At 39.1% G+C, this 15,757-nt stretch overlaps 1 protein-coding gene across 1 annotated transcript in view; it reads left to right on the plus strand.

The window, feature by feature from the left end:
- Positions 1-15,757, plus strand: part of LOC101117804 (glycerophosphodiester phosphodiesterase domain-containing protein 4-like) — a 112,347-nt gene that overhangs the window by 36,547 nt on the left and 60,043 nt on the right. The window contains exon 10 of the mRNA XM_027960074.2: positions 808-964. Coding sequence (XP_027815875.2) covers positions 808-964 — 157 coding nt within the window. The remainder of the gene's footprint in view (positions 1-807; positions 965-15,757) is intronic.

Genomic DNA, 15,757 nt, shown 5'->3' on the forward strand with positions numbered 1-15,757 from the left:
TTTCACACAATTTCTGGGTCCCTTTTAGGGTTTTTCTTCCCAGTAGTACAGTCTAGTATTCACCTGCAAGACAAAAGCCTGGAGGAAGGTAGAGCCTACTTATTTGTTTACCTTTTCTCCAAGACCATCGTACTGTGCTCCCTGTTGTCGATTGGCTGAAAACATCATTGCCTTATTTTGTCAAGTTTTCTAGTGGTTTATGGGAAGGATGCTAAGTTTCCATCCTGTTAGTCCCTCATAGCCATTACAGAGTTCACTTCTTAGGTCTTTTAATGAGAAAAGAAGAGAGATTCTCATAAAAGCAGAGATTCTTCAAGGTAAACATTAGAAAACAAAACCAGGATCTTTTCTAATAACACCATCTGATGTGAAGTGTCTGGGGAAAGAAATACTCATGGCAGGTGCCTAGCTGGAAAATGGGCCAGAAAACACAAGAAGATTGCCTGAGTGCCTACTTACTATGACTCTGAGGCCCACAAGGCCTTGGCCCATCCTCACCCCATTCACTTTACATTCACATCACTTCTGTACCTATCTTTTTCTCCATTCTGAAAATTTCATGCCTATAGAAGTTATTCTTTCATCATAAACATTATTATTATACACAGGAAAATGTTGATACCTAGGACATTAAAATATTGACATCAACTATGAATTACTGGTACCTAGTCCTTTGATGAGAGTTGGGTTGGAGTAAGGAACCCTAGTAAGACTTGTGACCTTGATGGACTTTCTAAGAACCCTATCTACCAAGATGATTGAATTCAATATATTGATCCTTTCTCCTATTTTCCCCTCTGCCTGCAGCTTGGATAAGGTGCCTTTTCTCATGCATGATTATGACTTGAGAAGAACAACCAATATCTTGGACGTCATGCCAAATGCCTCCCATGAACACAGTAGCTTTTTTAATTGGGATTTCCTGTCAACTCTGAATGCAGGCAAATGGTTTTCAGATTCATGGGTAAGATACATTTCTTGAGTCTAAAACCCTGCATTTACTCTCTTTTGTATGGTCATGTGCTAATCCTGGAGATAAATACAGTGTGTACAGCTGCAATTTTGATGTAAGTGTGAAGGTTTCTACTTGAGAGAGTTGGACAACATTTCATGCAAAGGTACCATTTGAGCTAAAATAAGATCATTTTTGAGGGGAACTAAGGGCAACGAGGAGAAGGCAATGGCACCCCACTCCAGTGTTCTTGCCTGGAGAATCCAGGGATGGCGGAGCCTGGTGGGCTGCCGTCTATGGGGTCACACAGAGTCGGACATGACTGAAGTGACTTAGCAGCAGCAGCAGCAGCAAAGGCAATGATAGTGATTTGTTTTAGAGACTATACTATAATAGACAAGAGGGGATATGGAGTGTGTGTGTGTGTGTATTTGTGTCTATGTATGAGTGTGTAAGAAAGAAGTAGGGAAGAAGTGGTAAGGAGGAGAAAAGAGAGAGAGATTGAGAGAAGAATCAGGAAAATATGTTATAAGGAGACTATAGCAGTGCTTAAATAACAAGTTAGACAGTTTAGAATTATCCTGAGTATTTTAAATGGGTAAAACAAAAGGTCAAATTTGCATGTGATGAAAGTCAAGCCTGACTTTCTCAGAATTATTCTCAGAATAGTTAAAGAAAACAAAAAAAACCCTTACATTTTCTGGGTTATCATATGTCTAGAGGGAATCCAGACAAACTAGGTTTTATCAATCAGATATACTCATTTTTAAAAAATTAATTATTTTAATTGAAGGCTAATTACTTTACAATATTGTGGTGGTTTTTGCACTGTGAGTCTTTTATTTTGATAGCAAATATATGAGAAGCAAGCATTCATATTACTAGCGCCTATGGTAGCAGAGCTAGGATAGCTAGGAGCAGCTGTGGTAATAGTTCTCCTATCAGGTAATAGTGAAATTATGGAAACAAACTTTCAAATACTTTTGATTATGTACTAGGAATTTTATTTATATTTAATGTTGATCTAGAGGACACATTTAATCTTTTTTCATAATAAAAATGTGAAAAGTAAAGAATTATGTGAGGGTAGATTTATCCACTTCAAATTCATTCTATTAACTAGTGTTAATATAAGGAATAGACGAAGATTGATTTGTAATGACCGTATCACCTCAGAATACTTATTTTCATATGAGTACATAGCCTATAAGCACTATTACCATATGTGAAAGTAATGGGATCAATCTGATAGTATGGGTTTCTGTGTGAAGGCTCTGTATATATCTTGTCATACATGAATCGGTCAGTCAGTCAGTTCAATCGCTCAGTCGTGTCCAACTCTTTGCGACCCCATGAATCGCAGCACGCCAGGCCTCCCTGTCCATCACCAACTCCCGGAGTTCACTCAGATTCACATCCTTCGAGTCAGTGATGCCATCCAGCCATTTCATCCTGGGTCGTCCCCTTCTCCTCCTGCCCTCAATCCCTCCCAGCATCAGAGTCTTTTCCAATGAGTCAACTCTTCTCATGAGGTGGCCAAAGTACTGGAGTCTCAGCTTTAGTATCATTCCTTCCAAAGAAATCCCAGGGCTGATCTGCTTCAGAATGGACTGGTTGGAGAACAGACACACAGAAACTAGAGATGCTTTGTTAGAATGTATGTACATATTGGCTTAGGTAGCCATAGATAATGTCTGTCAAGTGCATGTTCCAGATGAAAAGATTATTACTGTATCCATTTTGTAACATATGGCTGGTAAAGTCACACTGGTAAGTGGTGTGATTGGATATGTTATTGTAATAAACTTTGGTGGCTTCTTTTAGGATCAACAGTTTCCTATCAGCATATTTAGATGGTATGCTTGCAGTGCTTTGTTTTGCTATTACTTTGGCTACTGAGGAGTGTCCTGAGACACTTCAATTATGGTTATCTGAGTGCAAGTAATAGTTGTTCAGTCATGTCTAACTCTTTGTGACCCCATGGACTGTAGCCTACCAGACCGCAGGTTTGACTGTGGAACTTTCTTTGCTTGCATGCTGTGTGTTCACAGGTGGTCAGAGTGATGATAGCACATAATTTAAAGATTTGGATGTTTAGATAATTTTCCATAGCAAGATAAATTGGTTTTCTTTGTGAAATGTATTCTGGGTTGCTCTTCATTTGGATGGGTATCATTATGGATTGATATGGTGGTGAGTTGATTATTTGTTAGTATATTTGTTCTTCTTGAGATTTCTTGTGAAAATTAAGTAGTTAATCTGATTAGTAATGAAATAAAAATAGATACAGAAATTCTAGGAGTTGTTCCTAGAAACTTAGCTGAGTTCCCCTTTCCCCAGTAAAACCAACCTTTGTGTGGAACATTTTTATATCCTTTTTGTGAAAGTATAAATATCAAAATTACAGAGATATAATTCTCAATCATATAGATAGTAAGCAGGGTATAAGTTTTAACTAACACATTAATATAGGAACAAATAGGATGACAAAACCCACTCAAAAGAGAAGTGAGAAGCCAACATGCAAGTAAGTAAAACAAAGTAATGCTGAAATTACATTGCTAAGTTGGATACAAATCTAGTGTATTGTTTTGGTTAATATACTCTGTGACAATAAAGTTTACTTTGAGTTCTCTATCAAAACTCACTTGCATCTTGACTGGACAAAAATATTTTCCTGTTTTATCGAAGTCAACATCTAACTTTATAGTATCTGTCCCTAATTAATAGTAAGTAATTCAAAGAAAGGTACATTCCCCTAAGAATCCAATGACACTTAGGTGTGCCTGGTAAGAAAAAGTGCCACCCTGATGCTGGAGGGTTCAACAAGTCTTAATTCTGAGTTTTGAATAATTTAGGCCCTCTCTTGTGATCATAAATAAACTCTGTAGATTGTTTAGAGGCTGGTCTTGTTGTAATTTTGTATTGTTTGGCTCTATTGTTGTGATTTTATATTATTTGGCTCAATTGATTTACATCAGTGCAGTTAAAAGGGTCAGTTAACACACATAAAGTTCCTTGTATAATTAGCAAATCTAGAGTCAGATTTTGTTAAACAACTACTAAGGCTATTAATGAGGTTCTGTCTAGAGAGTATATAGAGAATCTAGAATTTCTCTTTTAATAGTCCCTATCATTCCAGAGCTCTTTTTCTCACGACTACTTTAAAAGTTGGAAGTTCACTTGAACCAGTTTTCACAGGTATAGCTACAAATACGGGCAAGTTTCTCTCTTCTTTTCCTGCTCATCATTGATCTTTCTTACCTCCTGTAATGCTGAGACAGTGTGCAAAAGGGAAACCATACAGTTTGCCTACAAAGGTGCATAGGCATTGGTTCCAAATACCAATTGTATGTGTATCCTTAGTGGGGACTGGGGGCTTGTCATGTCAGATTGAATGACATGTACTCTCAAATATGATCTTCAGATATGATGTTGACAACACAATTTTTCCAGTTATATCCCAGTGTAAAGGGGGGCATATTTCTATTCAGTTTATGTAGGTGACTGCATTGCCCTGTAACATAGTGACTCAGTAAAAAGAATGTATACCTGAATTCAGAGAGGTGGTGAGAACGAGTTGCTAAATACTGGGTTGGCCAAAAAGCTCCTTCAGTTATTAAGTAAGAATGAAACACGCATTTTTCATTTTTACCAAGATGTATATCGAACACCACCATATTGACCTTTTTGTCCCACTACCGTTTGCCATTTTTCTGGCAACTTTATAATTCTGTCTTCCAAAACTTTTCATCTTTTTGAACAGTCTTTCAGGGAATTGAATTTTTTTCCACTAAAAGAATTTTGTGAAGACCAAAATCAATGGAAATCCAAAGACGCAATGTCTGGTGAATATGCAGTTGAATCAGAAGTTGCCAGCCAGCCTGTAACAGTCTTTGTCTGATCATCAAATAAACATGCAGACTTATGCTACCCTGTTGGAAGATTATTTTCTGTTGACTAATTCTGGATGCCTTTCATTGAATGTTGCTTCCAGTTAGTCTAGCTGAGAGCAGTGCTCATTGGAATTTATTGTTTGCTTTTCCCGAAGAAGCTCATATTGGAGGACTCTTCCAATCCCACTATATATACAACATCACTTTCTATGGGTGAGCACCAGCCTTTGGTGTGTATGATGGTGGTTCATTTTGCTTGTGCTTGATCTCTTCCATTGCACATTATTGTACAGTATCCACTTTTCATCATCCATCACAATTGGTTTTAGGGAATGTTTTTTGTTATGTTTAGGTAGAGAGTTGCATGAAATATTTTCAAGAAGATCTTTTTCACATCACTTATGTAGAACCCAAGCATCAAAGCAATAAACATAATCAAGTTAGTGAAAATGATTTTGAGTGCTTGATGGATAGTTTGAGTATGTTGGCTATCACTTTGTGGTGTAACTTTTTTCCTAATTAATGTCTTGATTTGATTGCTATCAATTTCAACTAGTCTCCAGTCCAGTGAGAAATGTCCAGCACTAAATTTCACAAACCACTTTTGACATGTTCCATCAGTCACAGCACTTTCTCCATACACTGCGCATTTTTGGGGGCATGTTTCAGTTGTGCTTTTGCCTTTCTTGAAATAATAAAAGTATAATATGCTGAAAATTTTGCTTTTTTGATTCCATCTTCCATATTAAAATGGCTACACAATTGATGCATGATTCAGGGAACTCAGATCTGGTGCTCTGTAACAACATAGAGGGATGGGATGGGGTGAGAGGTGGAAGGGAGGTTCATGAGGGAGGAGACATATGTAATACCTATGGCTAATTCATGCTGCTATGTGGCAGAAAACAGCACAATTTTTAAAAGTTAGAAAGATGGTAATGATAACCCTGTATGCGAGACAGCAAAAGAGACACAGATGTATAGAACAGTCTTTTGGACTCTGTAGGAGAGGGAGAGGGTGGGATGATTTGGGAGAATGGCATTGAAACATGTATAACATCATATATGAAATGAATCATCAGTCTAGGTTCGATGCATGATACTGGATGCTTGGGGCCGGTACAGTGAGATGACCCAGAGGGATGGTACGGGGAGGGAGGAAGGAGGGGTGTTCAGGATGGGGAACACGTGTATACCTGTGGTGGATTCATGTTGATGTATGGCAAAACCAATACAATATTGTAAAGTAATTAACCTCCAATTAAAATAAATAAATTTATATTTTAAAAAAGTTATTATGATGGATTAAAAATAAAATAGCCACACAAAAATTCGCCAATTTTTGTTTTTAAAAAATACACACCAATATGACAGCAGTCACAATAGAACCTAAGAAAATTATTTCAAATGAAGTTAAAGACAGCTAATTGCTTCTAGAGCCATCTTATGGGAAAAGACCAATGAACCTTTTGGCCACCCCAGTATTTATTATGTTATGCCTTCTTGATGTTTTTACCCTTTTATCATTACATCATGACTTTCTTTGTACCTTGTTATCATTTTGCCTTGAGATTTATTTTGGGGGGCGTAAGTATGACTATATCTGCTTTCTTTTATTTACCATTCGCTTGGAATATCATCTTCAGTTCTTTCATTTTGAGTCTGTATGTATTTTTAGAATTGAAACAAGTGTCCTGAAGACACCGTGTAGTTCAGTCTTGATTTTTAATCCACCCCACAACCCTGTGCCTTTTGATTTGGTGAGTTCAATCCATTTACATCTCAGATGATTGTTGATATGTAAGAACATACTACTGTTTATTTATCTTTTGTCTTTTGACTGTTTCATATCTCCATTGTTTCTTTTTTCTTGTGCTTCTGTCTTTTTAATTGGTGATTTTCCATGCTTGTTTGCTCAGTTTTCCTCTTTATGTTTGCTGTCTGTGCTCTAGATTTTTGTTTTCTGAGTACTATGAGGTTTGCATATAAAATCTTTCTCATAGTTTGAATAGGTATTTTCCTGTTGATAGTAATTTATCTTAATTTGCTGTCCTTCCTTTTTATATTTTTACTGTAGAAATTCTGTCACTTTATTCTGTGAGTTTGTTGCACGTTGTGGTAGCTATAGTTATTTTCAAAGTTCTTTCCTTTAGTCTTTATGTTTAGTGTTTACCACTTTATTCTAAACTAGAGTTACGGTTTTCTCCTTAACTGAGAGCTGTGTATACTTTTATCTTCTCATTTCAGGTGGAAGAGCTCCTGTCAGCATTTCTTGTAAGGCAGATTTAGTGGTGAAGAACTCTTTCAGCTTTATTTGTCTGGGAGAGCCTGAATATCTCCTTCATATCTAAAGAGTAACTTTGTTAGATGATCATTTGTTAGAGTATTCTAGGCAAGCATTTTTAAATCTTTCAGTACTTTAAGTATGTTGTTCCACTCTTTCCTGGCCTATCGAGTTGTTGATGGTAGTCTAATGGGGGGTTCCTATGGGCAATACTTAATTCCACCCCACCCCTGGTGTCCTTTATTTATCACTCACCCTGACACCTTGATTATAATGTGTCTTGGAGAAGGTCATTTTACACTGAGATGAGGTGATCTATTAGCTTTGTGGATTTGTACCTGGATTTGTCCAGGTTTTTGCCCAGGTTTGGGAAGTCCCCAGCTATTATTTCTTTACATAAATGCGGTGTCACCTTATCCTTCTCTTATTTTGGTAGGTACACCCATTATCTGTATTTTGGCTGTCCTAATAAATGTGATAATGTTTCTTCACTTTTAAAAACATCTTAGTTCTCTCTCCTCTTCCACCTAAAACATTTGTAGCTTCCTTTCTTCCAGGTCATTTATTCTTTCATTTGATTTGTTCTATTTCAAAGATTTTCTCATGCATTCTTCATTATATTTGTTGGGTTCTTAAGCTCCAGAATTTGGGTTTGGTCTTTTTTAAGAACTGAAAAATTCCCAAAATTAAAACACACAGAAACACCTCTAAACAACCCATAGAGAAAGTGGGAAGTCTCAGAATATTAGCTATATTTTGAATTGAATGTAAAAAAAATACAACATTGGGACTCCCCTGGTGGTCCAGTTACCAGTGCAGGGAACCCAGGTATGATCCCTGGTCTGAGAAGATCCCACATGCCCTGGAACAGCTAAGCCGTATTTGCCATAACTGCTGAGCCCATGTGCTGTAGCTACTGAAGCCTGCATGCCTAGAGCCTGTGCTTGACAATGGAAAGCCACTGCAACGAGAAGCTTGTGCACTGCAAGGAAGATTAGCCCCCCTTTGTTGCAATTAGAGAAGGCGCGTGCATTGAGCAATGAAGATGCAGCACAGCCAAAAATAAATAAAATATTTAAAAAATTTGGTGGAATGCAACTACGACAGTGATTAGAGAAAAACTCCTAGGATTATCTGTTTATATTAGGAAAGAAGAATCTCAGTCAAAAATCTAAGCTTCCTCTTTGATAAGCTAGAAAAAGAGGGTCAAATTTAACTTGTAGTAAGCAGAAGAGAAAATAGAATAAACGGCATGAATCAGTGAAATGGGAACAGAGAAAAAGAAAACATAAATGAAACAAAACTGTATTCTTTAAAGAGATCAATAAAATTGATAAACATCTGGTCAACTGACTAAGACGAAAAGAGGAAACACACAAAATTCCAATACTGGAAAGGAAAGAATGTGCTTTAGTACAGACCCTCTAGCCATTACCAAAGGTAATAAAGTGAACAGTGGAGCTGGCTCACATTGGCTCACAACAACAAAATATTACATTTCAGATCTTTCAGAACCAGTTGGTAGTCCAGTTATGAAATTGGGCATGGTTGTAGTATTTAAGTAACAAAAGTTGGCAAACTCTATAAATCGGGTCTTTATATTCCTGGAGAGCCCTTTGCATACTATAGTCTAGGAACAAGACCGTGCACATAAATCTGTTAGTTTAGATGAAATAGAACAGTTCTCTGTATCATGAAAATTCAATTAACAATCAAGTTTAAAAAAAAAAGAATTTTATTTGAGTCAAACTATCGCACAATTGCACTCATCTCACATGCTAGTAAAGTAATGCTCAAAATTTTCCAAGACAGGCTTCAGCAATATGTGAACCGTGAACTTCCAGATGTTCAAGCTGGTTTTAGAAAAGGCAGAGGAACCAGAGATCAAATTGCCAACATCTGCTGGATCATGGAAAAAGCAAGAGAGTTCCAGAAAAACATCTATTTCTGCTTTATTGACTATGCCAAAGCCTTTGACTGTGTGGATCACAATCAACTGTGGAAAATTCTGAAAGAGATGGGAATACCAGACCACCTGACTTGGCTCTTGAGAAGTCTGTATGCAGGTCAGGAAGTAACAGTTAGAACTGGGCATGGAACAACAGACTGGTTCCAAATAGGAAAAGGAGTATGTCAAGGCTGTCTATTGTCACCCTGCTTATTTAACTTCTATGCAGAGTACATCATGAGAAATGCTGGACTGGAGGAAGCATAAGCTGGAATCAAGATTGCTGGGAGAAATATCAATAATCTCAGATATACAGATGATACCACCCTTATGGCAGAAAATGAAGAGGAACTAAAAAGCCTCTTGATGAAAGTGCAAGAGGAGAGTTTAAAAGTTGGCTTAAAGCTCAACATTCAGAAAATGAAGATCACGGCATCTGGTCCCATCACTTCATGGGAAATAGATGGGGAAACAGTGTCAGACTTTATTTTTTTGGGCTCCCAAATCACTGTAGATGGTGACTGCAGCCATGAAATTAAAAGATGCTTACTCCTTGGAAGGAAAGTTATGACCAACTTAGATAGAATATTGAAAAGCAGAGACATTACTTTGCCAACAAAGGTCCATCTAGTCAAGGCTATGGTTTTTCCAGTGGTCATGTATGGATGTGACAGTTGGACTGTGGAGAAAGCTGAGCACTGAAGAATTGATGCTTTTGAACTGTGGTGTTGGAGAAGACTCTTGAGCATCCCTTGGACTGCAAGGAGATCCAACCAGTCCATTCTAAAGGAGATCAGTCCTGGGTGCTCTTTGGAAGGAAAGGTGCTAAAGCTGAAACTCCAATTCTTTGGCCACCTCATGTGAAGAGTTGACTCATTGGAAAAGACTCTGATGCTGGGAGGGATTGGGGGCAGGAGGAGAATGGGACGACTGAGGTTGAGATGGCTGGATGGCATCACCGACTCGATGGACATGAGTTTGAGTGAACTCCGGGAATTGGTGATGGACAGGGAGGCCTGGCGAGCTGTAATTCATGGGGTTGCAAAGAGTCGGACACGACTGAGCGACTGAATTGAACTGAAGATTATAACCCCGGAGACAGACTCTCAGAAGCTCTGAGAACTGTTGCAGTGGTTGACTTTGAAGAGACAATCATATATGTTTATGAGAGAGATGATCACACATCAAAATGACATGCTGACATTTTACGTAAATTCCACAAAGATAAATAGTCCACATAAGCACATATAAAGTGAGTAGCAAGTCACTGTGAACTCTTACAGAGTTGAGAAAGAAAACAAATCTTCTAAGAAGTTACATTGGTAACATCAGAAGAAAAGCAAAATATCTTTACAGCTGAGCAGGCATTCCCACCTTTGAGGGATCTGGTTGATGTACAAGGCAGAGGCACACTGTATGTTAAGGGAGTGGGGTGGGGGGAAGGAGGCCCAGGAAAGAGCACTTTATCCTTAAATTTTCTTTTCCTGCCTTAAAATACAAATTTTTATCTTTTGAATAACTCAATAAGAAATATATAACCTAAACCGTGTTATATGTCTATTAAAGAAACTGTGTAAAAACTTCCAACAGAAAATTCCAGGTGCACTTGTGCTCACTGGTGAATTCTACCATGTGTAGAAGAAAAAAAAAAATTATACTGATTCCATAAGTATCTTCTAGAAAATCCAACAAGAGAGGATAATTCCCTGTGTAAATTAGATAAGCCCAGTATTTCTCTGATAACAAATATATAAAAAGGCATTTTAAGAAATCTAAAGACTGATACCCCTCATGAATATACATAGAAATATCCTCAAAAATTCCAACAATATGTAAAAAGCAGAACATATATTGATCAAAGGTATTTTTTCCATGACAATGCAAGGTTGGTGTTTACAGTTTAAAAATGAATAATTTTTTTATCATGTTAATATACACAAAGAAGAAAGTCATATAATCTCAATACATGCAGAAAGATCATTTGATAAAATTCAACTCTGTTCTTAAAAAAACACCTGTGTATATTAAAAATAGAAACTTTTTTAACTTGCTAGAGGTAATCTGTTGTATACTTATAGCTGTCATTATACTAATGGTGAAAGACTAAATTAATTCATTTTCCATAAGACTTGGAAAAACAGAGGTTATCTTAGCAATCAATTCAACATTATATTGAGTCATCACCAGTAAAATAGGGAGTAAATAGGCATAGCTGTTGGAAAGGAAGAAATAAAACTATTTCTGTTTGCAGAGGACCTGATTGTATAATATCCCTGGGAATCTATAGCAATATCTAAGAACTGAGTTTAATTTGGACATGAATACAAGGTTAATATTTACAGAAAAAACAAATCCCCAAAACCTTAATCTAGTCAGAGAGGACTTCTGGTTTCCACTTTGACATACAAAGAGCTTGGAAGTTGTCAATCCTATCCTTAAAACAAGAGATAAAAGCCAACTTGAAAATAAATGACTCTTAGACCTGTCTGAGAAATGAAGTCACAAGGCAAATCAGCCATCTGAAATCTGGAGAGACAGATGAGTAGAGAATCAATCAAAATCAAGTTTCCAGAAGTAGAAGCCACTGGAGCCAGCAGCAGGTATAAGTAGTTTACCTAGGAGGTCATTTTGAATAATTACTGGAGGCTGACTGTGGACTGTCTTGAGACTTGAAAACTCTTGCAGGCCTAATTTTATAGAGGCCCCCATACTTTTATGGCTTTTCCTTCTAGGAGCTCCATCAGATTCTTGTTTTTAAGAGTGATGAAAAACAAACAAAAAACCCTCTCCTGTTTTGGGCTGGAGGAGGATAAAGTAGCTCTTAAAAAAATTTTTTTTTAAATTGCAGAATAATTACTTTACAATATTATGATGTTTTTTTGCCATACATCAGTATGAATCAGCCGTAGGGACACACGTGTCCCTTCCATCCTGAACCCCCCTCCCACCTCCTTCCCCACCCCAGCTCTCCAGTTTGTCACAGAGCACCAGCTTTGTGTACCCCGTGTTATAAATCAAACTCCCACTGACTATCTGTTTGCATATGGTAATGTATGTTTCAATGGTATTCCTTCAAATCATCCCACCCTCTCGTTCTCCCACTGAGTCCAAAAGTCTGTTCTTTATGTCTGTGCCTTCTTCGGTGTCCTACATGTAGGAATGTTGGTACCATCTTTCTAGATTCCATATATAAGTGTTAATATATGACATTTATTGTTCTCTTTCTGACTTACTTGACTCGGTATAATAGGCTCAGGGTTCATCCACCTCATTAGAACTGACTCAAATGTGTTTCTTTTCATAACTTAGTAATATTCCATTGTGCATATGTACCACAGCTGCCTTGTGTTTCCCAGGTGCTGCTAGTGGTAAACAACCTGCCTGCCAATGCAGGTTAGATGTAATAGATGTAGGTTCAATCCCTGGGTCAGGAAGATCCCCTGGAGGAGAGAATGGCAATCCACTATAGCATTCTTGCCTGGAAAATTCCATGGACAGAGGAGCCTGGCAAGCTGTAGTTCATAGTCTTGCACAGAGATGGACATGACTGAAGCGACTCAGCATCCATGCACCATAACTTCCTTACCCATTACCTGCCGACGGACACGTAGGTTGCTTCCATGTCCTAGCTATTGTAAATAGTGCTGCATTAAACACAAGGGTATGGTTTCCTTGGGGTATATGCCCAGTAGTGGGATTGCTGGGTCCTATGGTGGTTTTATTCCTAGTTTTTTAAGGAATCTCCATACTCTTCTCCATAGCGATTGTATTAGTTTGCATGCCTACCAACAGTTTAAGAGGGTTCCCTTTTCTCCATACCCTCGCTAGCATTTATTGTCTATAGACATTTTGATGATGGCCATTCTGACTTGCATGAGATGATACCTCATTGTGATTTTGATTTGCATTTCTAAAATAATGAGTGATGTGAGAGGGGAGGGAAAGATGGCGGAGGAATAGGACGGGAAGATCACTCTCTCCCTCACAAATTCCTCTAAAGAACATTTCAACGCCGAGCAAACTCCACAAAACAACTTCTGTAGGCTGGCAGAGGACATCAGGCAACCAGAAAAGCAGACCATTGTCTTCAAAAATAGGTAGGAAAAAATATAAAAGGCGAAAAAGGAGACAAAGGAGGTGGGGAGGGAGCTCCGTCCTGGGAAGGGAATTTTAAGAAGAGAGGTTTCCAAACACCAGGAAACACTCTCCCTGCCGAGTCTGTGGCGAGCCTTGGAAACACAGAGGGCAACATAACAGGAAGGAAAAATAGATAAATAATTAAACCCAGCAGATTACAAGCCCACCAGTAACTCCCCCAGCGGAAAAGCAGCACAGACGCCTGCATCCGCCATTGGGAAGTGGGGGCACACGGGAGGCGCGGGCTGCAGTGCTTTGCAAGAATCAGGCAGGAATGCCCCACACGCAACCAGAATGATCTAACCTGGGCTAGCAAACCAGACTGGGATAGCTACCATGCGAAAAGCTCGAACATAAGATACCGCCAGGACCGAGCACAGAACAAAGGACGGAATGGAAAAAGCCGGCTGCAGACCATTCCCCGCTGGGGACAGGCAGCCAGAGCCGTAAGGACTGGAAAGGGGCAATTGCAGACCCGGAGAGACTTTACTTACCTAACTGCAAGCAGGCTCCTTTGCTAAGACTTCTGGGGGTGCTGGACAGGCACAGTCTGCCTCGCGGGGTGCGCCAGCGGTCCACCCAGAGAGCTGAGCAGCAGCGGCGGGAAAGGTGACAAGCCGCAGCGATCGCGCTCGCCAAACTCCTGAGCTACTCGGACCTGGGAAGGGCACAAAGCGCAGTCCCAGCAGCATTTGTGCCTCTGAGGGCTGCCTGAGGGCCGAACCTGAGCGGCTTGGACCGGGGAAGTGCACGCAGCCTAGGGCCGACCCCAGACGGTTCCCGGCTGAGCATCGTAGAGCCGGAGCGGTTTGTGCACCGCAAGAAAGGACAGGTCAAGCGGAGCAGAGATACTGTGTGCACATGACAGTGCTATTTGTTTGCAGCATCCCCCCTCCCCACAGCGCGACTGAACTAGTGAGCCTAAAAACCAGCAAACAGAAGAAGTTAAACAGAGGGAACCACCTTGGAAGTGAGCCCACACGGCCCATAACATCAGAGAAGGGCCAGGTATATTTTTAATATTTTTAAAATCATTCCTTTTTTTTTTTTGCTTTTTGCTTTTTTGTTTTTTCTTTTTTTTTCTAGCTTTTTTAAAAATTGTTAAGTCTTCTATTTCTCCTCTAATTTTTATTTCTATAACCTATTATTACTATTTAAAAAAAAAGACTTTTTTTTTTTTTTTAAGGCAAACACCATATATACTCTTTGGATGGTTGTTGGTGTTTTTTTGTTTGTTTGTTTTTTTGTTTGTTCTTAATAACTCTTTTTTTTCTTTCTTCCTTTTTCCTTCTGCTTTTCTTTAATATTGTATCTTTGAAAATCCAACCTCTACTCTAGATTTTTAATCTTTGCTCTTAGGTTTTTGTTGTCAATTTTGTAGATTTAAAAACCCAAACTTTACTACCCAAGTTTACCTGAGAGCGAGATTACTGGCTTGACCACTCTCTCCTCCTCTGGACTCTCCTTTTTCTCCACCAGGTGGCCTCTGTCTCTTTTCTCCCCCATCTCTTCTCTATCCAACTCTGAATCTCTGTGTGTTCCAGACGGTAGAGAACACCTAAGGAACTGGTTACTGGCAGGATTTGTCTCTCTCCTACTCATTCCTCTCTCTTATCCTCCTGGTCACCTCTGTCTACTTCCTCCCTCTCCTATTCCCCGTATAACTCTGTAAATACCTCTGAGTGGTCCAGACTATAGAGCGCACATAAGGAAGTGACTACTGGCTAGCTTGCTCTCTCCTCTTTTGATCTCACTGCATCTCATTCCAGTTACCTCTAACTACCCCCTCCATCTTCTCTTCTCCTTGTAACTCAGTGAACCTCTCTGGGTGTCCCTCAATGTGGAGAAACTTTTCATCTTTAACCTAGATGTTTTATCATCGGTGCTGTATAGATGGAGAAGTCTAGAGGCTACTGTAAAAATAAAACTGAAAACCAGAAGCAGGAAGCTTAAATCCAAAGCCTGAAAACATTAGAGAACTCTTGAATTCAGGGAACATTAAGCAATAGGAGCTCATCAAATGCCTTCATACCTACACCGAAACCAAGCTCCACCCAAGGGCCAACAAGTTCCAAAACAAGACATACGACACAAATTCTCCAGCAACACAGGAACACTCCCCTGAGCTTCAATATACAGGCAGCTCAAAATTATCCCAAAACCTTTGATGTCTCATAACCCATTACGGGTCACTCCACTGCACTCCAGAGAGAAGAAACCCAGCTCCATCCACCAAAACTCCAACACAAGCCTCCCTAACCAGGAAACCTTGACAAGCCACTGATAGAACCCCACCCAAAGTGGAGGAAGCTCCATAATAAAGAGAACTCCACAAATTACCAGAATATAAAAAGGCCACCCCAAACGCAGCAATATAACCAAAATGAAGAGACAGAGGAATACTCAGCAGGCAAAGGAACAGGAGAGTTGCCCACCAAACCAAACAAAAGAGGAAGAAGTAGGGAACCTACCAGAGAAGGAATTCCGAATATTGATAGTGAAAATGATCCAAAATCTTGAAATCAAAATGGAAACACAGA

Source organism: Ovis aries, chromosome 21 (assembly GCF_016772045.2).
Source record: "Ovis aries strain OAR_USU_Benz2616 breed Rambouillet chromosome 21, ARS-UI_Ramb_v3.0, whole genome shotgun sequence".
Classification (NCBI taxonomy): Eukaryota; Metazoa; Chordata; class Mammalia; order Artiodactyla; family Bovidae; genus Ovis; species Ovis aries.